General features: G+C 44.4%; 1 protein-coding gene across 2 annotated transcripts in view; it reads right to left on the minus strand.

Annotated features, from left to right (window-relative positions):
- LOC120986152 (scavenger receptor cysteine-rich type 1 protein M130-like) overlaps positions 1–21,486 on the minus strand; it is a 30,294-nt gene extending 8,808 nt beyond the window's left edge. For both annotated transcript variants that reach the window (XM_040414537.1, XM_040414536.1), the window contains exons 1-2: positions 21,396–21,486; positions 14,000–14,121 (exon numbers count right to left, since the gene is read on the minus strand). In XM_040414537.1, the coding sequence (XP_040270471.1) occupies positions 14,000–14,121; positions 21,396–21,450 (177 nt within the window). In that variant the 5' untranslated portion in view covers positions 21,451–21,486. The remainder of the gene's footprint in view (positions 1–13,999; positions 14,122–21,395) is intronic.
- Between the last annotated feature and the right edge of the window lie 1,150 nt (positions 21,487–22,636).

A 22,636-nucleotide genomic window follows, 5' to 3' on the forward strand; every position in this document is an offset into this window, starting at 1 on the left:
ACGATGTAAGTCTACCGCCGATTACCCGATGAACGAGCGAAACACTTGTTCATCGGGTAATTGGATCGTTTATGCGAACACAAAAATCCTCATTCCCCGCAGATGGTGCTGTGTAAACACGATCTGCTGCCAGGAGACAACGAGACAGTATGGGGAAGAGCGATGGCATTAGCGATCATTCCTCCCCATACTCTGGAGGAGATCACTGCATGTAAATGCACCGGCCTCCTCCACCACCGATCAGCAGATTGTCAGGAAGGAATGATTCATTCCTGTGCTGTCCGCTTCTTTTTCTGCCCCATTGAAAAGAATGGGTCCGGGATGCGGACTCATTCATACGGTCATGTGAATGAGCCCTAAGGCAGATTCTTACTATCGCATTCAGGATATTCGTTCTTTAGAATACTACACAGCCTTGATACATGGTGATATGACTAGGTTTTCTCATTGGGATCTTCACCATGGTGAACTACACTTATAAAGCATGGGAGAGAATTGTTTTAGATGTCTTAATCTTTTTGCTATTATTGTTATTTTCCTTGTTTTTTCTTTCTTTTTCTTTCATTTTTCTTTTAAATACTGTATACGACATTATAGATGATCCTATGAGATTTCTATAGAACCTATTTAAAGGGTTTCTACCACCAGATTTTCACCTATTTAGCTGTCTGACACTAGTGATCTGCTAGTGTCTGCTCTACCTAACCATGTTCATGTATTACCTTTGTCTGGAGCGGTTAAGCTTAAAAACGTAGTTTTATTGATATGCAAATGAGCCTCTAGGTGCTATGGGGGCGTCTTTTCAGCACCTAGAGGCTCCGTTTACTCACTATTTCTGCCGCCCAGCGCGCTCCAGCCCGCCCCTCTCCTCTAGATTGACAGCCTACTTCTCCCCATCTCGGCCGAATTCTCGCGCCTGCGCTGTGTGCTTCTGTATTCTGCGCAGGCGATTACGGCTCAGGGAGCGGTCTGACAGTCACTGCGCCGAATACAGAAGCACACGGCGCAGGCGCGAGAATTCGGCCGAGATGGGGAGAAGTAGGCTGTCAATCTAGAGGAGCGGGGCGGGCTGGAGCGCGCTGGGCGGCAGAAATAGGTGCCCCCATAGCACCTAGAGGCTCATTTGCATATCAATAAAACTACGTTTTTAAGCTTAACCGCTCCAGACAAAGGTAATACATTAACATGGTTAGGTACAGCAGACACTAGCAAATCGCTAGTGTCAGACAGCTAAATAGGTGAAAATCTGGTGGTAGAAACCCTTTAAGACATTAAAATGTAGAGCACTAATTACATATTTCAAAAATATTCAATAAAAAATAAAGTTGAAAAAAAGACAATTGACTGTGAAAATGAAAAAAAATTCTTCCAATAAAAATTTCTTCCAATAAAATGTCACTTTAGCCCCAATTTCTTTTCCATTTTCACAAGGGGTACCCCTCACAGGGCACCCCATAATTTGTTAAGCATTTTTCCTGAATACGGCAACACCCCATATGTGGTGATAAACTGATGATTTTTGGGGGGCAGATTTTGGTGGAATGTTTTTCTGCACCATGTCCCATTTGAAGAAAACCTAAGGTGCCGCTACAATGGAAACCCCCTAAAAATTATTCCATTTTGTAAGCTACACCGCTCAAGGAATTTAAGCGTTTTGACCCCACAGGCATTTCATAGAATTTAGAGGCAATTGGCTGTGAAAATATAAATTAAATGTTGCTTTAGTCTCATTTTCACAAAAAGTAACAAAGTGTTTGGTCTCCATGTCGCATTTGAAGAGACCCTATGGTACCCCTACAGTGGAAACCCAAAAAAAGATCCCATTTTAGAAACTTCACCCCTCAAGGAATTTATCAAGGGGTGTACAGAATGTTTAGATAGCACAGGCATTTCACAGAATTTAGGAACACTTGGCTGTGAAAATAAAAAATAAAATTTTTTCCAATAACATGTTGCTTTAGTCCCACGTTTTTCATTTTGATAACGGGTAAAAGGAGGAAAAGAAACCTAAAATTGGTTACCTATTTTCTCTTAAACACGGCAACTCTCAATATGTGGTTGTAAACTGCTGTATGTGCACCCTGCAGGGCTCAGAAGAGAAGGAGTACTATTTGGCTTTTGGAGGGAAGATTTTGCTTGAATGGTTCTCGGATGCCATGTCACATTTGCAGAGCCCCTGAGGTACCAGTACTGTGTAAAACCCTAAAAAGTTATCCCATTTTGGAAACTAAACCGTTCAAGGAATTCACCTGGGGTATAGAGAGTGGCCTGACCCCAAAGGCGCTTCATAGAATTTTTTAAGATTGGAACATGAGATTAAAAATTATATAGTGGTAATACGAAAAAAGCGCATTCATATCCCACGGGTGTTTTGCAAAAATTAATGCACAGCGATAGTGCAAAGTGAAAATTGCAATTTTTCCACAAATATGCCAACTGTAGAGGCTTTGGGATAAAATAATAAATGGGAACCCTGAGAAATTACCCCATCTTGGAAACTACACCCCCCAAGATATTATGGGGTGGAGTAAGAATTTTAATGCCACAGAAGTTTTGCTGAAATTAATGGACAATGCAAAATGGAAATGGAAAATTATGGCATTTCAGCACCCAGCATGTGCCATCTGAGACTTATACAGTATCCCACAGCAGGGGGTATCTGCAACTGATATGTTATGAAATGTTATGCCATGTATTGTAATGTTATATATTACACCCAGGATAGCTGTTCATGGATGGCACAACCAGGGTTAATACTCCTGCTTCAGTCCTTTGAAGGAGGTTTGGTGTGGATCCAAGATCCACCCCCAGAGATATTATATTTGGTGACTGACATTACCAGGAGGATTGTAGATTCATTCACGTTGGATCCACTATTATTATCATTTTAGCCGCTAGGCCGACAGCTGTTTGCATGTTTTATATTGCACAATCTGGACTGGAGCTTTGCTTTATTCTATTTAATGTATGTTATTTTCAAGTCTGAATAAATATTTTAGTTTTTTTTATTTATTATGTTATTTTATGCATATTTTATCCCATTTTGGTCTCTCCAGATAAATATGTTACATGATTTTCAACTGATGCCTAGATGACCTTACCATTTTTCCCAATCTTACTAATTTGTTTATATCTATATTTTTTTATTTTTTGTCTATATGGCTTTTTTTTTATTTTGCTACTTCTACACAAAGCATTTTTGAAAAAAAATTAAATTAAAATTATTTTTAAAATTATGTTTTTGTGTCACCTTTATCGTGAGACCCAAATTTGTTTTATTTTTCTGCCAATGCTTTTGTATGTAGACCAGGGGTGGATTGGCCATAGACCCTACATGGGAAATTTCCCAGTGGGCCGATGCCCAGGGGGCCACTCAAGCCCTCTTGATGGCCGCAGGCCAGGTACCATAATGATCTGATGCTCAACGGCCACAGGTGCCCTCCTGAACTCAACTGTATTATTGTCCTCATGACGGTGATACAGTTGAATACTGAGGCCAGTTTTTTGTGGTATGAGGTGATGTTTTCATTGGTATGATTTTGCCGTACATAAGATGTTTCAACAACTTGATATTATATTTTTTGCACGGTAAATTGACCAAAAAATGGGTGCTCTGGAATAGTTTTTTTTAATGCTATTCACCTGACAGGGTAGATCATGTGATACTTTTATAGAGATTTTATACTTTTATAGGTCATTATGGATGCGGCGATATCTAGTACATGTATGTCTATTTTTTTCAGTTTTACACAATAAAAGCATTTTTGAAAAAAATAATGCTTTCGTGTTGAGATTTTCTGGCAGTCATAGTCTTGTGTGAGAGCTCTTTTTTGTTGGATAAGGTGACTTTTTCATTTTAGGGTACATATGACTTTTTGATTGCTTGATATAATGAATTTGGAGGGAGGCAGGTGATCAAAAAATGACTGTTCTGGTAGTTTTTAGCTGTTTTTTCTTTTAAGTTGTTTATCTGCCAGGGTACATCATGTGACATTTTCATTGAGCCGGTCGTTATGGATGCGGCAAATGCCTAATGTCTAATTTTTTTTTAATTGTCTTTTTTACAATTGTAAATTATTTAATTAGGGGAAAGGGGCCCTTTTTTAACACATGAATGTTATTTTTGCATTTTATAAAATACATTTTTTTTAAAAATGTTTTTAACTTTTAGATTTTAGTCCCACCAGCATCTGGGTTTTCAGTGATACCAGTGGATACAGAAGGCGGCCTGCTGTACTGATCCTGTCCCCCCCCCCCCCCCATCAGAGCACTGTACATGTAGGGCTTTTGTGCGAATGTTATGTTTGTTCCGCCATCCATGTACGTCGCTTATAGTCTGGGGGTTAAAGCATTATGCACACAACCGTATTTGACCTCAGTGTGGTCTCCGTTTTTCAACAGATAGCTCACTGACCCATACAATTCAACGGGGCTCTACACAGATCCGTTTTTATCACTGATCATCTGCATGTCCAGTTCTTGTCTGTTTTTGCTTTTGAGAAATAGCCCTTTCTATGGATGGAAGTGAAAAGAAAACGAATTACACACAGAAGTTATCCGTTTTCCACGGATACGGTTTTTGAGAGCTGAAAAATCAGTGCGTAAAAGGCCTTACATGCTTAGTATAGCTAATATTATTTTTAATATTGTTTGTAGGATTCGCTTCCAGATTATCTTCTCACTTCTGTCCGTGAGTACTTAGGCTTTTAGCCCAGATGAATGGTCGGAGCGAGTACCCAGATGATTAGCTCCTAGGGCAGAGCAAATACAAGTCACGTACATAAATGATGACTATACCATTCACACGCAGGCAGTAATTTTGCACGAGTCCACAATTATCCCCCTATCTGCAAGTGCGCACAAAGCAGATGATAGATCAATCAATATCAGTGTATGAGCAGGAGGCTGACACTCTATTGAAGACACAGTCTCTAACATTAGGCTCCAGAGCTGCGCTCCCCAGGGGACAATCAATGCTTTCCTATTTTTGGAAAGCACAATTACTGCGTGTGTGCTTGTGGTAGGCCGCGCAGCGTCTGCTTCAGTCCAGGTGTCAGCTCCCATAGAAGCCTCGTTGCTGTGGCAGTCACCTGTGCACTGGGCTGGGTACTTCTCTCCATGTATTTCTAAGCTATGGTTTGGTTCAGATCTTACAACTGTTCACCTTCTGCTTTGTGCTTCATGTTGATTCCCTGCTCAGGCTCCCGTGATTCACTTATACTACCTGCTGTACCTGTACATTGCTGCACCTGTAAGGGAAATGAAGTCCTCACGGTGTCCAGTAAAAATCAATATGGTGTCTGTGCATGATGCAAGTGGATCAGACCAAGAGCGGTCCTGCTTCTTTTTTCTCTATTTCGTGCATAAGTTGTCCAATAGATCAGCAATTATCATGACCAAGTGCTGCACAAAGTCCATGTACTTAGGGTACGACAACAAGGCGCGGCCGTGATCGATCACAGTGCGGCCATGTGAGCCACTAAAACTAGATAGGGCTGCACTGTTTAGTCCTCATGGTGCAGTTTTTGAAGCAAGAATGAATTAAAAACAGGGGACAAGTCGGATATTTTATACTTTCTGTCCTTCAACAATTCACTCCTGATTTTGACTTGAAAAACTGCATTCAGAAACTTAAACGTGTGGCAGTACCCTACAAGGGGTGTTCAATAAGTTATCTACCCCAGCCTCTTCTGTCACTGTTAGAGAGCTGAGCTTGTCTGTGCAGGTTGAGACATGTTTGGACATTCAACACCCACAGTAGCAGTTCAGTCTGATGAAAGCACTGGAAGTGACAGGATGGCAAGTGCAGTACAGTGCGAGTCTAACAAGAAAGTGAGGGACTTGGAGCTTTGTCCTGTGATTAAATTCCTTACACAGGATGAAAAGAATCCTAAAGAAATCCATGGAAGGGTGATTGGTGTATATTGTGATGATGCACCTTCCTACTAGCAAGTAAGGTTTTGGGCCAAGCAGTTTAAATGAGGTAGGGAATCAATTTAAGATGACTCCCATTCAGGGTGACCTGTTGAAGCATCTTCAGAGAAAATCTGCCGCAAAGTGGAGGCCTTGATTTTGGAAGATTGTAGTTTTTTTGGGGTGTTTTAATACTAGAATTCATGCCACAAAAGACGACAATTACCAGACAATGAAGACATTACGCGAAGCAATCAAGGAGAAACGCCGTGGGAAGTTCTCAGCAGGTGTGTTGCTGCTTCACGACAATGCGCCAGCTCACAAGCCTCACAAATCACAAGTTGCTATGATGGAATGTGGCTTCATGGAGTGTAACCATCCCCCCTACAGTCCGGACCTGGATCCCAGTTTTTACTTTCTCTTTTGGAACCTGAAGAAAGTTCTGTGTGGGCAACGATTTCCTGATGATAACGCAGTCAAAGAGATGGTAACAGGGTTCCTGCAGCAGCAAGAAGTCTCCTATTCTGAGGGCATCCGATCGCTGGAGATGAAGTGGAATAAATGTGGGGAAGTCAAGGGGGATTCCATTGAATAGTAGTCAGCTCAATTTTCTCAGAAAATTTTGTTTTCATATTCAAGTAGATAACTTATTGAACATCCCTCGTAAGAGGCAGACTCTTCAAGACTATTGTTATAATGTGGCTGACCTGATTATCGAGCGGTTTTACATAACAGGCCATGTGTTGGGAAGCTGCAGGAGCTACACGGACCAGTAGAGACCCAGCATCACATGTGTCCATACAGGTGAGAACAAACCACCCATCTGAATGGACGTGCTTTTATCACTGGCCCTGGGCACTGCCCAAAATAGCAATAATATATCCAAAAATAGGAGTTCATTTAGTAGCTGTTATCCGATAAGATCTAGAGGAAATTGTGGAGAATGAGGAAACTGTCAAACGTGAGAAACGGGATGGAAAAAAGCTATTTACATGTAAACTGCGTGAATGTGTGTGTGCATACATGTGTAATTAGTAAGTAATAACATCCGTGCTAGTGGGTGGTTGATAACACAGATAAAGGGAACTTCAGTTCGATCTGTAAAGTGTTTAATATTATATTACAGAAGGATTTGGGGAAGCTGGGGGGAGGTTTAACGCAAATTAACCACCTCAGCCCCTATAGCTTAAACACGCTTAATGACCAGGCCATTTTTTACACTTCTGACCTACACTACTTTGACCGTTTATTGCTCGGTCATGCAACTTACCACCCAAATGAATTTTACCTCCTTTTCTTCTCACTAATAGAGCTTTCATTTGGTGGTATTTCATTGCTGCTGACATTTTAACTTTTTTTGTTATTAATCGAAATTTAACGATTTTTTTGCAAAAAAATGACATTTTTCACTTTCAGTTGTAAAATTTTGCAAAAAAAACGAGATTCATATATAAATTTTTCTCTAAATTTATTGTTCTACATGTCTTTGATAAAAAAAAAATGTTTGGGTAAAAAAAAATGGTTTGGGTAAAAGTTATAGCGTTTACAAACTATGGTACAAAAATGTGAATTTCCGCTTTTTGAAGCAGCTCTGACTTTCTGAGCACCTGTCATGTTTCCTGAGGTTCTACAATGCCCAGACAGTACAAACACCCCACAAATGACCCCATTTCGGAAAGTAGACACCCTAAGGTATTCGCTGATGGGCATAGTGAGTTCATAGAACTTTTTATTTTTTGTCACAAGTTAGCGGAAAATGATGATTTTTTTTTATTTATTTTTTTCTTACAAAGTCTCATATTCCACTAACTTGTGACAAAAAATAAAAACTTCTATGAACTCACTATGCCCATCAGCGAATACCTTGGGGTGTCTTCTTTCCAAAATAGGGTCATTTGTGGGGTAGTTATACTGCCCTGGCATTCTAGGGGCCCAAATGTGTGGTAAGTAGTTTGAAATCAAAATGTGTAAAAAATGGCCGGTGAAATCCGAAAGGTGCTCTTTGGAATGTGGGCCCCTTTGCCCACCTAGGCTGCAAAAAAGTGTCACACATCTGGTATCTCCGTACTCAGGAGAAGTTGGGCAATGTGTTTTGGGGTGTCATTTTACATATACCCATGCTGGGTGAGAGAAATATCTTGGTCAAATGCCAACTTTGTATAAAAAAATGGGAAAAGTTGTCGTTTGCCAAGATATTTCTCTCACCCAGCATGGGTATATGTAAAATGACACCCCAAAACACATTGCCCAACTTCTCCTGAGTATGAAGATACCAGATGTGTGACACTTTTTCGCAGCCTAGGTGGGCAAAGGGGCCCACATTCCAAAGAGCACCTTTCGGATTTCACTGGTCATTTTTTACACATTTTGATTTCAAACTTCTTACCACACATTTGGGCCCCTAGAATGCCAGGGCAGTATAACTACCCCACAAGTGACCCCATTTTGGAAAGAAGACACCCCAAGGTATTCGCTGATGGGCATGGCGAGTTCCTAGAATTTTTTATTTTTTGTCACAAGTTAGTGGAAAATGATGATTTTTTTTTATTTTATTTTTCTTACAAAGTCTCATATTCTACTAACTTGTGACAAAAAATAAAAACTTCCATGAACTCACTATGCCCATCAGCGAATACCTTGGGGTGTCTTCTTTCCAAAATGGGGTCACTTGTGGGGTAGTTATACTGCCCTGGGATTCTAGGGGCCCAAATGTGTGGTAATTAGTTTGAAATCAAAATGTGTAAAAAATGGCCGGTGAAATCCGAAAGGTGCTCTTTGGAATGTGGGCCCCTTTGCCCACCTAGGCTGCAAAAAAGTGTCACACATCTGGTATCTTCGTACTCAGTAGAAGTTGGGCAATGTGTTTTGGGGTGTCATTTTACATATACCCATGCTGGGTGAGATAAATATCTTGGTCAAATGCCAACTTTGTTTAAAAAAAATGGGAAAAGTTGTCTTTTAGAGAGATATTTCTCTCACCCAGCATGGGTATATGTAAAATGACACCCCAAAACACATTGCCCAACTTCTCCTGAGTACGGAGATACCAGATGTGTGACACTTTTTTGCAGCCTAGGTGGGCAAAGGGGCCCACATTCCAAAGAGCACCTTTCGGATTTCACCGGCCATTTTTTACAGATTTTGATTTCAAACCACTTCTCATGCATTCGGCCCCTAAAATGCCAGGGCAGTATAACTACCCCACAAGTGACCCCATTTTGGAAAGAAGACACCCCAAGGTATTTCGTGATGGGCATAGTGAGTTCATGGAAGTTTTTATTTTTTGTCACAAGTTAGTGGAATATGAGACTTTGTAAGAAAAAAAAAAAAATCATCATTTTCCGCTAACTTGTGACAAAAAATAAAAAATTCTAGGAACTCGCCATGCCCCTCACGGAATACCTTGGGGTGTCTTCTTTCCAAAATGGGGTCACTTGTGGGGTAGTTATACTGCCCTGGCATTCTAGGGGCCCTAATGTGTGGTAAGTAGGTAAATGACCTGTGAAATCCGAAAGGTGCTCTTTGGAATGTGGGCCCCTTTGCCCACCTAGGCTGCAAAAAAGTGTCACACATGTGGTATCGCCGTATTCAGGAGAAGTTGGGCAATGTGGTTTGGGGTGTCTTTTTACATATACTCATGCTGGGTGAGAGAAATATCTCGGCAAAAGACAACTTTTCCCATTTTTTATACAAAGTTGGCATTTGACCAAGATATTAATCTCACCCAGCATGGGTATATGTAAAATGACACCCCAAAACACATTGCCCAACTTCTCCTGAGTACGGTGATACCAGATGTGTGACACTTTTTTGCAGCCTAGATGCGCAAAGGGGCCCACATTCCTTTTATGAGGGCATTTTTAGACATTTGGATCCCAGACTTCTTCTCACGCTTTAGGGCCCCCCACTAACTTGTGTCAAAAAATAAAATCTCACATGAACTCACCATACCCCTCACGGAATCCAAATGCGTAAAATTTTTTAGACATTTATATTCCAGACTTCTTCTCACGCTTTAGGGCCCCTAGAATGCCAGGGCAGTATAAATACCCCACATGTGACCCCATTTTGGAAAGAAGACACCCCAAGGTATTTAATGAGGGGCATGGCGAGTTCATAGAAATTTTTTTTTTTGGCACAAGTTAGCGGAAATTGATATATATATTTTTTTTCTCACAAAGTCTCCCTTTCCGCTAACTTGGGACAAAAATTTCAATCTTTCATGGACTCAATATGCCCCTCACGGAATACCTTGGGGTGTCTTCTTTCCGAAATGGGGTCACATGTGGGGTATTTATACTGCCCTGGCATTCTAGGGGCCCTAAAGCGTGAGAAGAAGTCTGGAATATAAATGTCTAAAAAATTTTACGCATTTGGATTCCGTGAGGGGTATGGTGAGTTCATGTGAGATTTTATTTTTTGACACAAGTTAGTGGAATATGAGACTTTGTAAGAAAAAAAAAAATATTTCCGCTAACTTGGGCCAAAAAAATGTCTGAATGGAGCCTTACAGGGGGGTGATCAATGACAGGGGGGTGATCAATGACAGGGGGGTGATCAGGGAGTCTATATGGGGTGATCACCCCCCTGTCATTGATCACCCCCCTATAAGGCTCCATTCAGATGTCCGTATGTGTTTTGCGGAACCATGTATCAGTGGATCCGTAAAAATCATACGGACATCTGAATGCAGCCTTACAGGGGGGTGATCAATGACAGGGGGGTGATCAATGACAGGGGGGTGATCAATGACAGGGGGGTGATCAGGGAGTCTATATGGGGTGATCACCCCCTGTCATTGATCACCCCCCTGTAAGGCTGCATTCAGATGTCCGTATGCGTTTTGCGGATCCGATCCATGTATCAGTGGATCCGTAAAAATCATACGGACATCTGAATGCAGCCTTACAGGGGGGTGATCAATGACAGGGGGGTGATCAGGGAGTCTATATGGGGTGATCACCCCCGTCATTGATCACCCCCCTGTAAGGCTGCATTCAGATGTCCGTATGCGTTTTGCGGATCCGATCCATGTATCAGTGGATCCGTAAAAATCATACGGACATCTGAATGCAGCCTTACAGGGGGGTGATCAATGACAGGGGGGTGATCAGGGAGTCTATATGGGGTGATCACCCCTGTCATTGATCACCCCCCTGTAAGGCTGCATTCAGATGTCCGTATGCGTTTTGCGGATCCGATCCATGTATCAGTGGATCCGTAAAAATCATACGGACATCTGAATGCAGCCTTACAGGGGGGTGATCAATGACAGGGGGGTGATCAATGACAGGGGGGTGATCAGGGAGTCTATATGGGGTGATCACCCCTGTCATTGATCACCCCCCTGTAAAGCTGCATTCATATGTCCGTATGCGTTTTGCGGATCCGATCCATGTATCAGTGGATCCGTAAAAATCATACGGACATCTGAATGCAGCCTTACAGGGGGGTGATCAATGACAGGGGGGTGATCAGGGAGTCTATATGGGGTGATCACCCCCGTCATTGATCACCTCCCTGTAAGGCTGCATTCAGACGTCCGTATGCGTTTTGCGGATCCAATCCATGTATCAGTGGATCCGTAAAAATTATACGGACATCTGAATGCAGCCTTATAGGGGGGTGATCAATGACAGGGGGGTGATCAATGACAGGGGGGTGATCAGGGAGTCTATATGGGGTGATCAGGGGTGAATAAGGGGTTAATAAGTGACGGGGGGGGGGGTGTAGTGTAGTGTGGTGCTTGGTGCAACATATTGCTGAGCTACCTGTGTCCTCTGGTGGTCGATCCAAACAAACAAAAGGGACCACCAGAGGACCAGGCAGTAGGTATATTAGACGCTGTTATCAAAACAGCATCTAATATACCTGTTAGGGGTTAAAAAAATCGCATCTCCAGCCTGCCAGCGAACGATCGCCGCTGGCAGGCTGGAGATCCACTCTCTTACCTTCCGTTCCTGTGAACGCGCGCGCCTGTGTGCGCGCGTTCACAGGAAATCTCGCGTCTTGCGAGATGACGCACGGATGCGTCCAGGAGGAATGAATCAACCACCTTCCGGACGCATCCGCATAGGCGGTCGGGAGGTGGTTAAAGGGGTTGTACCATGAAAAATATTCTGTCGTTTTCAAACCAGCACCTGGATCTGAATACTTTTGCAATTGCATGTAATTAAAGGGGTTCTCTGGGAATTAAGATAATGAAAATACTTAAATATTACTTCATTATAAATATATTCCCAGATACCTTACATTAGTTATAATGGCTCGTTTTGTCTGGGGAGCACTCATCAGGAGAAATAAAATGGGTGCCGTCCTATTAGTGCACACAAAACCTGTCCTAATCACACAGGAGGACAAGTTACTTCACAACACTGAGCTAAAGAGCTGCCTCATCCTCCTCTCTGCGCTGCTTGTCAGGGATTATGACCCAGTATTTGTAGCTGTATACGCACATGAGCAGTGGTTTTCACTGACCATCTATCCATTCAGTAGAAATCACAGCATGTTCTATCTTCCTCCGCTTTTCAAGCAGGACTGGTCTATTCAAGTCAGTAGGTCAGTGAAAACTAACTGAAAGCATGCACATGACACCCGGCTGCCGTTATTCTTCAGTTTTTCATCACACGCATGAAAAACGGATGGAAAACGGATGCAATAATGAACTGAAACACTAAACAAAATTGCATTCACAATGGATTCAACGATCAGTTTTTCGGACACATTTTGTATCGCTCGTGTGAAAAGAGGCCTACGAAGAACACAGCTGAACAACGGCGGGCGCAGAAGCGGGCGACTATGGTAACTGCATGGTAACTGTATCAAACCTGGGGTTATTGTTTTGGACAAAAAAAGGAGATCTAATTACAATGTACGATATACTGTATGAAAAGCCTGAAGAGAGATCTCATGATCTTTTTCAACCTCGGCCTGTAAGCATGAGGACATGGATGAGGATTCTTTACTGTCAGAGCAGTGCGATTATTCATTGTACAAGTATAAGATGGGCCCGGATGTCTCCTTGAAAGATATAATATCACTAGTTATATGTAGCATCTTACTGGTATCTCGATCCAGAGATTTATTCTAGAGTCAGGAAGGAATATTCCACCTAATTGTGCCGAATGGCAACGATCTCATAGTGTAGCACTGCAAACAGATTTGCCTGTATCAGGAATATGTCCTCATGCACATTCAGGTAGCAAAAGCAAATACCTCCCAAATGCATTCACCAAACGAGTTGTGCAAGGAAACATTTCTGAGTTTGCATTTATTTATAGGGAAGCCCGGTGGCGTAATTAGGAATGACTGGGCCCCACAGCAAATTTTTGAACAGGCCCCCCCCCCCCCCCTCCAGGCAACTTCATAGCAACCCCCCGCTTCTGTGGCTAGTCAAGATCGCTCCCTGAGACCAGACCCGGCAGGCCAGGTCTGTTGCCTACACATACTATATATGTTGATGGGCCCCTTTCTGAGTTTGGGTCCCAAAGCAGCATCTTCCCCTGCTTCCACTATAGCTACGCCCTTGCAGAAGCCTGTGAGGCCGATAATATCTGACAAGAAGCTTCTATCACCACTATCGCCTTGTTTGTCATATTCATATAAGATCCTAAAAACGATAACTGCCCTAACCATTCCCATAGTGACCTGTGGACGAACCAGATTTGATGATCTGCATCACTGAAATTCATTATTATTCCTATCTCAGTATAAGCATTAAAATGTATTGCACCCAAAGAGGCTGTGCAAAGATGGCCGCCATTAACGCAAGACGTCATTAGTCGTGGGCATGCACTGTTACTGTGTGTAGCGGCGCATGCATAAATGTATTTCATAACTAATCCGAGCCCCAATTCGTGACATGACAGACACCGCAATCATTAACAAGTGGAGGACATTGAACAACAGCATAGGTGTAGCTGTGAATCCGGCACTGGGGTGAGGTAGAAAATTCTCACTAGCCTTAGCAACTATGTCTATGTGTGTGTGTGCTTCTGTTTTGTACTGTTTTGACAATTCAATAAAAATCACTGAAAATCCATTGCACTATAATCAGAATATCAGGTATTAGTAAAGGTAACAGTACCAGGTTGGCAGTCTCATTGATGAAGAGTAGGATGATTCCTCGACATGCTTCTTCATTCCCCACCAGAGATTCATTCTGCAGAATCGCTAATGTGCTGCGTAGTCCAGAGGTGCCACCCTGCGCTAAAAAGGACAGACAGTAATATGTAAGGAATGCGGAGTCTTTAAAGGATTTGTCCACTTTTGCAACAAATGAAAGAGGAAGCCACTTCACAGATAGGTCAGCATGAAACTGGTGACAGGTTCCCTTTAGGGTCCATTCACACGTCCGTGTGTGTTTTGCGGATCCGCAAAACACGGACACCGGCAATGTGCGTTGCGGACAAGAATAGGACATGTTCTATTTTTTTCAGGATCGGAATTGCGGACCCGGAAGTGCGGATCCGCATTTCCAGATCCGGGCTGCACACAGAATTGCGGACGTGTGAATGGAGCCTTAAAGGGGTCCTCCAGGATCTTTTCATTGATGGTCTATTCTTTGTATTGGACTTTAATATCAGATCGGCAGTGGTCTGACTTACATAACCCGTATGCTGGGGCTGGAACTGCGCAGCTCTGTCCAAAGTATAGCGGATGGAACTGGTTGCTGCAGTTCTGCTTCCAGCTCTGGAGCTCCTGCAGAACAGATGATCAGCAGGGGTGCCGGGAGTCGGAACCCCAACGATCTGATATCGATGACCTTCAATATCACCTCTGAGAAAACTCTAATCAAAAATCTCCTGCCGGATTCTGCTGAAGGTTTGCTGTGGATTTCGCCCTTTGCAATGCAAACAGTGAAACTGACATGTTGTAATCCACAGGCCAGGTTACGCGTGGACTCGTTGCGGACACTATCTGTAGCATGCGGACGCACCCATGTATTCACTTATGGAGGTTTTGTCACAGTTCTGTGCATCGAATGACTGTGAGTCTGTGACGTGTGAACAGTGCCCTTCGGAGGCAATTCACACTTATCTTTCAGCATCCTGCTGCTCTGCCTGCATGTCAGTCTACACTTTAGCTGTGGCATTGTATTCATGCACAGTACACAACAGGGATGAAGATCGCATTAATTTTACGCCATGTTGTTATTATTTAAAACCTTGTTTCCCCACTGACTGTGTCTTTACCCATGTGATACCAACATCTTCTGGGAACTGCTTCTTTTAAGAAATAAATGGGGCAAAAGTACTTGTATTTAAAATGTAGTTATTCTGCTTAACTTTTTTTTTTTTACATTTCACAATGGTAGGGGTACATAACCGTAACGCAGTGGATGTGGACCCACTGTGCCGCTGACTGGATCTGGCTTGAGGATACTCCTAAGCAGTGATGAGCGGCAGGGGCAATATTCGAATTCGCGATATTTCGAATATTCGCCATATATCCGAGAATTCGTGATCTCCAGGCATTATTTTCTTGATTGCGAAAATTCACATAAACATTTTTGCATAAAAATTTGCATGAACTGGAATTTAAAAAATATAGCGAATATTCGCAATTACGAATATATTTTGGGATATTCTAAATATTCGCGAATTCTCAAAGTGCCTATATTCACGATTAAATTCGCAATTCGAATATTCGTGATCAACACTACTCCTAAGGGTATTGTCAGGCTGATCCCATGATACTCCCCCTTTCCCCCCTGTATGGAGATCTGGACTTTGCTACAGGGCCACCAGGCCAATACCTCAAACAGCAGTCTCCCATCAGAGGCTGCTGACCATGGCAGCTAAAAAATCTCTGAGGCGTGGCACCAAGAGGACAGGCTGAAGTTTGTTCAGGGTACAAGTCCAGGTCAGGACTGGCAGAGTTAAGGTATTACGGTAAACAGGCAATAGGTCATGGCAGGTGACACAGGGTCTATGGATATCAGGCAGAGGTCAGAATACACTATGAGCACACCTTTGCAGGCAAGCTAGGAACCTGTTGCTCAGGCACCTTCCAATAGGGAAGATGCCATATATGCACCAGGGAATGCTGTCATTGGCTGGGGACAGATTAGCTCCTGCACATTGGCCCTTTAAGAGCCACGAAGAGCTTGTGCAACCACACTCTGTGGGAGCATGCACCAGCCAGAGCAGGAGAAAGGAGGTAGAGATGGCCACGAGCAGGATGTTCAAGCGGACATTTCCTAGAACAGGGATGCCCAACCTGCGGCCCTCCAGCTGTTGCAAAACTACAACTCCCAGCATGCCTGGACAGCCTACAGCTATTAAAGGAATGCTGGGAGTTATAGTTTTGCAACAGCTGGAGGGCCGCAGATTGAGCATCCCTGTCCTAGAACTATTGTATGTAACATGGACTGGGTGTGAATGCCACACATATGCCAGCAATATGGTAGAAAATGCTCAACCATACGGTGTCCTTTAGGCAATGTTCACACCAGCATCGTGACGTCCATTTATAAACAAAAACCATAACACAGTGCCGGATCCATTTCTATCCGCAAAAAGAGAGCAAGCTCAACTATTTTCGGAAGTCCCATAAAAATGAATGGAGAGCATGCCCCACAAGCGCGGCCACTGCTCCATTCACCTCTAAAGGGCTGACGGAAATAGCTGCGCAAGGGCTTGGCTATTTTTGGAACTCCCATAGAAATAAATGGAGGGCGGCAGTTTTTTAATCCCTGCCTTCCCGGAACTATAAGGCCTCTATCACACGGGCATCCCGTGTGAGGGCCGGATAGGATGTGGTTGCGTCGCGGGAAAATTTTTCAACCCATGGAGGTCTGGATTTGGAGTCACACTCAAAATTAAAGTGGAAAAACACACTACAGGCTGATCCAACTTTGATGTAATGTCCTTAAAACAAGTCAAAATGAGGCTCAGTAGTGTGTGTGGCCTCCATGTGCCTGTATGACCTCCCTACAAAGCCTGTGCATGCTCCTGATGAGGTGGCGGACGGTCTCCTGAGGGATCTTCTCCCAGACCTGGACTAAAGCTTGTGCCAACTCCTGGACAGTCTGTGGTGCAACGTGACGTTGGTGGACAGAGCGAGACATGATGTCCCAGATGTGCTCAATTGGATTCAGGTCTGGGGAACGGGCGGGCCAGTCCATAGCATCAATGTCTTCGTCTTACAGGAACTGCTGACACACTTCAGCCACATGACGTCTAGCATTGTCTTGCATTAGGAGGAACCCAGGGCCAACCGCACCAGCATATGGTCTCACAAGGGGTCTGAGGATCTCATCTCGGTACCTAATGGCAGTCAGGCTACCTCTGGCGAGCACATGGAGGGCTGTGCGGCCCTCCAAAGAAATGCCACCCCACACCATTACTGACCCAATGCCAAACCGGTCATGCTGGAGGATGTTGCAGGCAGCAGAACGTTCTCCACGGCGTCTCCAGACTCTGTCACGTCTGTCACATGTGCTCAGTGTGAACGTGCTTTCATCTGTGAAGAGCACAGGGCGCCAGTGGCGAATTTGCCAATCTTGGTGTTCTCTGGCAAATGCCAAACGTCCTGCACGGTGTTGGGCTGTAAGCACAACCCCCACCTGTGGACGTCGGGCCCTCATATCACCCTCATGGAGTCTGTTTCTGACCGTTTGAGCAGACACATGCACATTTGTGGCCTGCTAGAGGTCATTTTGCAGGGCTCTGGCAGTGCTCCTCCTTGCACAAAGGCGGAGGTAGCGGTCCTGCTGCTGGGTTGTTGCCCTCCTACGGCCTCCTCCATGTCTCCTGATGTACTGGCCTGTCTCCTGGTAGCGCCTCCATGCTCTGGACACTACGCTGACAGACACAGCAAACCTTCTTGCCACAGCTCGCATTGATGTGCCATCCTGGATAAGCTGCACTACCTGAGCCACTTGTGTGGGTTGTAGACTCCGTCTCATGCTACCACTAGAGTGAAAGCACCACCAGCATTCAAAAGTGACCAAAACATCAGCCAGGAAGCATAGGAACTGAGAAGTTGTCTGTGGTCACCACCTGCCGAACCACTCCTTTATTGGGGGTGTCTTGCTAATTGCCTATAATTTCCACCTGTTGTTGTCTATCCCATTTGCACAATAGCATGTGAAATTGATTGTCACTCAGTGTTGCTTCCTAAGTGGACAGTTTGATTTCACAGAAGTGTGATTGACTTGGAGTTACATTGTGTTGTTTAAGTGTTCCCTTTATTTTTTTGAGCAGTGTACTTATTTAAGGGGTTCTGCAGTTTTTTTAAACTGATGATCTGTCCTCTGGATAGATCATCAGCATCTGATGGGCGTGGTCCGACACCCCCTGCCGATCAGCTGTTTGTGAAGGCAGCGGCACTGGCAGTAGTGCCGCGGCCTTCTCGCTCTTTACCGCAGGCCCAGTGACATCACGACTAGTATCAATGGCCTGGGCGTGGCTAAGCTCAATTCACATGAATAGAGCTTAGCAGCGCCCAGGCACTTTGATACTAGTCGTGACGTCACTGGGCCCGCAGTAAACAGCGAGAAGGCCGCAACGCTACTGCCAGCGCCGCTGCCTTCTCAAACAGCTGATCGGCAGGGGTCACGGGTGTCAGACCCCCGCCGATCAGATACTGATGATCTATCCAGAGGATAGATCATCAGTTTAAAAAAATTGCAGAACCCTTTTAAGTCACTCTAACATGCGATCATCTGATTGCTTCTCCCATAGATTGCAATGAATTACCATTGCAGCCTATGGGAGATTCCCTATGTTCATATGGAGCACTGTGGTTGTGACCACATTTTTGAACATAAAGATTATCGCAAATCTTTGGAGATGCTCATGTGGGAAATATCGTTACAGTTAGATAATTTATTCAAGGGTATATTCACACGTGCAGGTTTTTAGAGGCAGTTTTGAAGCCAAAATCAGTAGTAGAAAATGATTAGTAGTAGTTGCAGTGGTGGCTGTAGTAGTAGTAGCAGTTACAGTGGTAGTAATAGTAGCTGTGGTAGTAGTACTAGAAGTAGTTGTAGTGGTAGTAGTAACAATGGGAGTAGTTGGAGAGGTAGTAGTAGCTATAGTGGTTGTAGTTGACGTGTTAGGCCTCTTTCCCAGGGGCGTGTGCGCCCGTTGCCATATTTTGGACCGTGATCCGCAATACACGGGTGCCGTTCCGTGTGCATTCCGCATCACGGATGCGGTCCCATTCACTTCAATGGGTCCGCAAATCCGGAGATGCGGAATGGTGCGGAACGGAACCACGGAATAGAACTCTACGGAGTGCTTCCGTGGGGTTTCGTCCCGTACTTCCGTTCCGCAAAAAGATAGAACATGTCCTATCTTTTTGTGGAACAGCCGGATCTCGGACCCATTCAAGTGAATGGGTCCGCGATCTGCTGTGGCTGCCCCACGGACTGTGCTCGTGCATTGCGGGCCGCAGCACGACCACGGGGCGCACACGCCCGTGGGAAAGAGGCCTCAGTAGTAGTATTGGTTGTAGTAGTTATAGTGGTAGTACTAGTAGTAGTTGTAGTGGTAGTAATTGCAGTAGTTGTTTTTGTTGAAGCAGTTAGAGTGGTAGTAATGGTAGTACTAGTAGTTGTAGATACAGTGGTGGTAGCAATTGCAGCATAACAGTAGTTGTAGTAATAGGTATAGTGGTAGTAGCAGTAGTTATAGTCTTAGGGCTCTTTCACACCTGCGTTATTGTCTTCCGGCATAGAGTTCCGTCGTCGGGGCTCTATGCCGGAAGAATCCTGATCAGGATTATCCTAATGCATTCTGAATGGAGAGTAATCCGTTCAGGATGCATCAGGATGTCTTCAGTTCCGGTACGGAACGTTTGTTGGCCGGAGAAAATACCGCAGCATGCTGCGCTTTTTGCTCCGGCCAAAAATCCGGAACACTTGCCGCAAGGCCGGATCCGGAATTAATGCCCATTGGAAGGCATTGATCCGGATCCGGCCTTAAGCTAAACGTCGTTTCGGCGCATTGCCGGAGCCGACATTTAGCTTTTTCAGAGTGGTTACCATGGCTGCCGGGACGCTAAAGTCCTGACAGCCATGGTAAGTGTAGCGGGGAGCGGGGGAGCAGTGTACTTACCGTCCGTGCGGCTCCCCGGGCGCTCCAGAGTGACGTCAGGGCGCCCCAAGCGCATGGATCACGTCATCCATGCGCATGGGGCGCTCTGACGTCATTCTGGAGCGCCCGGGGAGCCGCACGGACTGTAAGTATACTGCTCCCCCGCTCCCCGCTCCTACTATGGCAACCAGGACTTTAATAGCGTCCTGGGTGCCATAGTAACACTGAAAGCATTTGGAAGACGGTTCCGTCTTCAAATGCTTTCAGTACACTTGCGTTTTTCCGGATCCGGAGTGTAATTCCGGCAAGTGGAGTACACGCCGGATCCGGACAACGCAAGTGTGAAAGAGGCCTTAGTAGTAGTTATAGTGGTAGTAGTATTAGTAGTTATAATGGTAGTAGTTATAGTTTTAGTACTAGCAGTAGTTATAGTGGTAGTACTAGTAGTAGTTATAGTGGTAGTACTAGTAGTAGTTATAGTGGTAGTACTAGTAGTAGTTATAGTGGTAGTCGTAGTAGTTATAATGGTAGGAGTAGTTATAGTTTTAGTACTAGCAGTAGTTATAGATGAAGTACTAGTAGTAATTATAGTTGTAGTGTTAGTAGTTATAATGGTAGGAGTAGTTATAGTGGTAGTACTAGTAGCAGTTATAATGGTAGGAGTAGTTATAATCTTAGTCTTAGTACTAGTAGTAGTTATAGTGGTAGTAACAGTTGCAGCATAGTACGGTAGTAGTTGGTAGTGATAATAGTTGGAATAGTAGTACTAGTAGTTAGGGTTAGTGGTAGTTGCAGGGGAGATAGTAGTAGTAGTAGTAGTAGTAGTAGTAGTAGTAGTAGTATTTGTCCTTTATACTTTTTCTCCTTGGTTATGACATCTGAATAAAAACCTGATAAAACCTGCAGGTGTGAATAGGTATTCTAGGTCTCTGAACAGCGGCACTAGTTAGACCTTGTTCACATGTTTGGTCCGTGTGTCTGCTTTTTGCCCTCCGTGTATCATCCATCACGGACACTGCTAGGATGATAATGAGTTTCCATCTCCTACCAATGGCCCATAAAAACACTGACAGAACACGGATGAGGTCCATGTTGTGTCAGTGATTTCTCACGGACAGAAGTAGTGCATGTCTCTGTGGTTTTTCTACTGACCCACAGATACTGAAAGATCACCGATGTGTCAATAAACACATTCAAATCAACGGGTAGGTGTGCTGTCCCTGTCCTCCATGCTGTCCTCAACTCACCGACGTGTGAAGAAGCCCTTACATTGCAGGCAGAAAGTAACTAGAGGAGCTGCTGTTCCCAAGAGCTTACACTCAGAGGAGGGGCAGGGGTTACAGAGCTGTGTGAGGAGGGGATGAGACGATCTACAGAGAAGGACAGAAAGTACCAGGCTGCAGAGGAAGAACATGGAGGCAGTGTACACAAACTCACCCAGACTGGACAGCCACAGGCACAGAGACCAGGAAAGGGGCAGTGCCAGCTCCATGCCCAGGGAGAGCAGAGCTGGGGAGGAGGGCAGGACTTGTGGCTGCAGAGGGAGGGGAGGATGACAGAGGAACAGACGTGGGAGAGGAGGGGCCCAGGAATGCAGGAGTGGCTGCTGCTACCTGTCAGTGACTGAGGCACTCAAGTGTCCTGCTGCTTGTATGTCTTTCTGACTTTCTGAGACTTGTAGTTCTACAGCAACACGAAGCAGGTCACTTCTAAGTCCAGTGCCGTTTACGTCTTCATGGCTAAAACCCATAGCAAAACTTCCCAAAATTGTCTCACTCTTCAAGGGGTTAAAGGAGCCCTCCTCACAGCATACAGCCTCTTTTACCGAGGGACCTGGAAGTATTTTAGGATATGGCTTGTAATGTCTGTCAATGGTGACACAAGATCGCGCCACGACAGCTGCAAAACAAAACCGGCATGTCAGATTTTGTGTCGCACTTCGCAAGTCGCCGCACGACTTTTCTTCCTTTGACTTTAAGGCTAGGTCTACACGACGACATTTTGTCGCGCGACATTTTGTCGCACTAATGTCGTGCGACAATTTTTATAATGGTAGTCTGTCTATGGTGTTGCCCTGCAACATGCAACTGCGACGCGACAGTCACAAGAAATCCATTCGAGATGGATTTTTCAGCGACTGTTGCGTCGCAGTCGCAGCACGTCGCATGTTGCAGTGCGACACCATAGACAGACTACCATTATAAAAATTGCTGCGCGACATTGGTGCAAAAAAATGGCGCGCAACAAATGTTGCAGTATAGTTGTGCCCTATGTCGCGCGACAGATGTCATCGTGTAGACCTAGCCTAATGGAAGTGGCCTGCGACACGGCTGTGTATTATCATAGTCGTGGCGCACGACTCTTCTGTGGCTTGCATCGCCGCGTAGCCGTACCCTGCCGCGTTCACATTGGTATTCTGAGTCCTAGATTTAGGTATTATATTTGTCAGTCGTTTTTGACTAAAAAGTTGTCCAGAAAGAAGGTAGGTTGACGAGAGGTTGAGAAGACGTCTTTTTACATACAGAAGTCTTTAGGACCAAGCCGATTTTCTTTTTCTTTTTTTCTTTTTTTTTTTTCGTTCCCACCTTTTACGTGATGAGCTGTATTTTTTTCATGGCGCCATTTAATTTATCATATCTTGTACTGAAAAACATGGAAAAAATTGAACAGGATAGCTA

The sequence above is a fragment of the Bufo bufo genome, chromosome 1 (genome assembly GCF_905171765.1).
Source record: "Bufo bufo chromosome 1, aBufBuf1.1, whole genome shotgun sequence".
In the NCBI taxonomy this organism is placed as follows: Eukaryota; Metazoa; Chordata; class Amphibia; order Anura; family Bufonidae; genus Bufo; species Bufo bufo.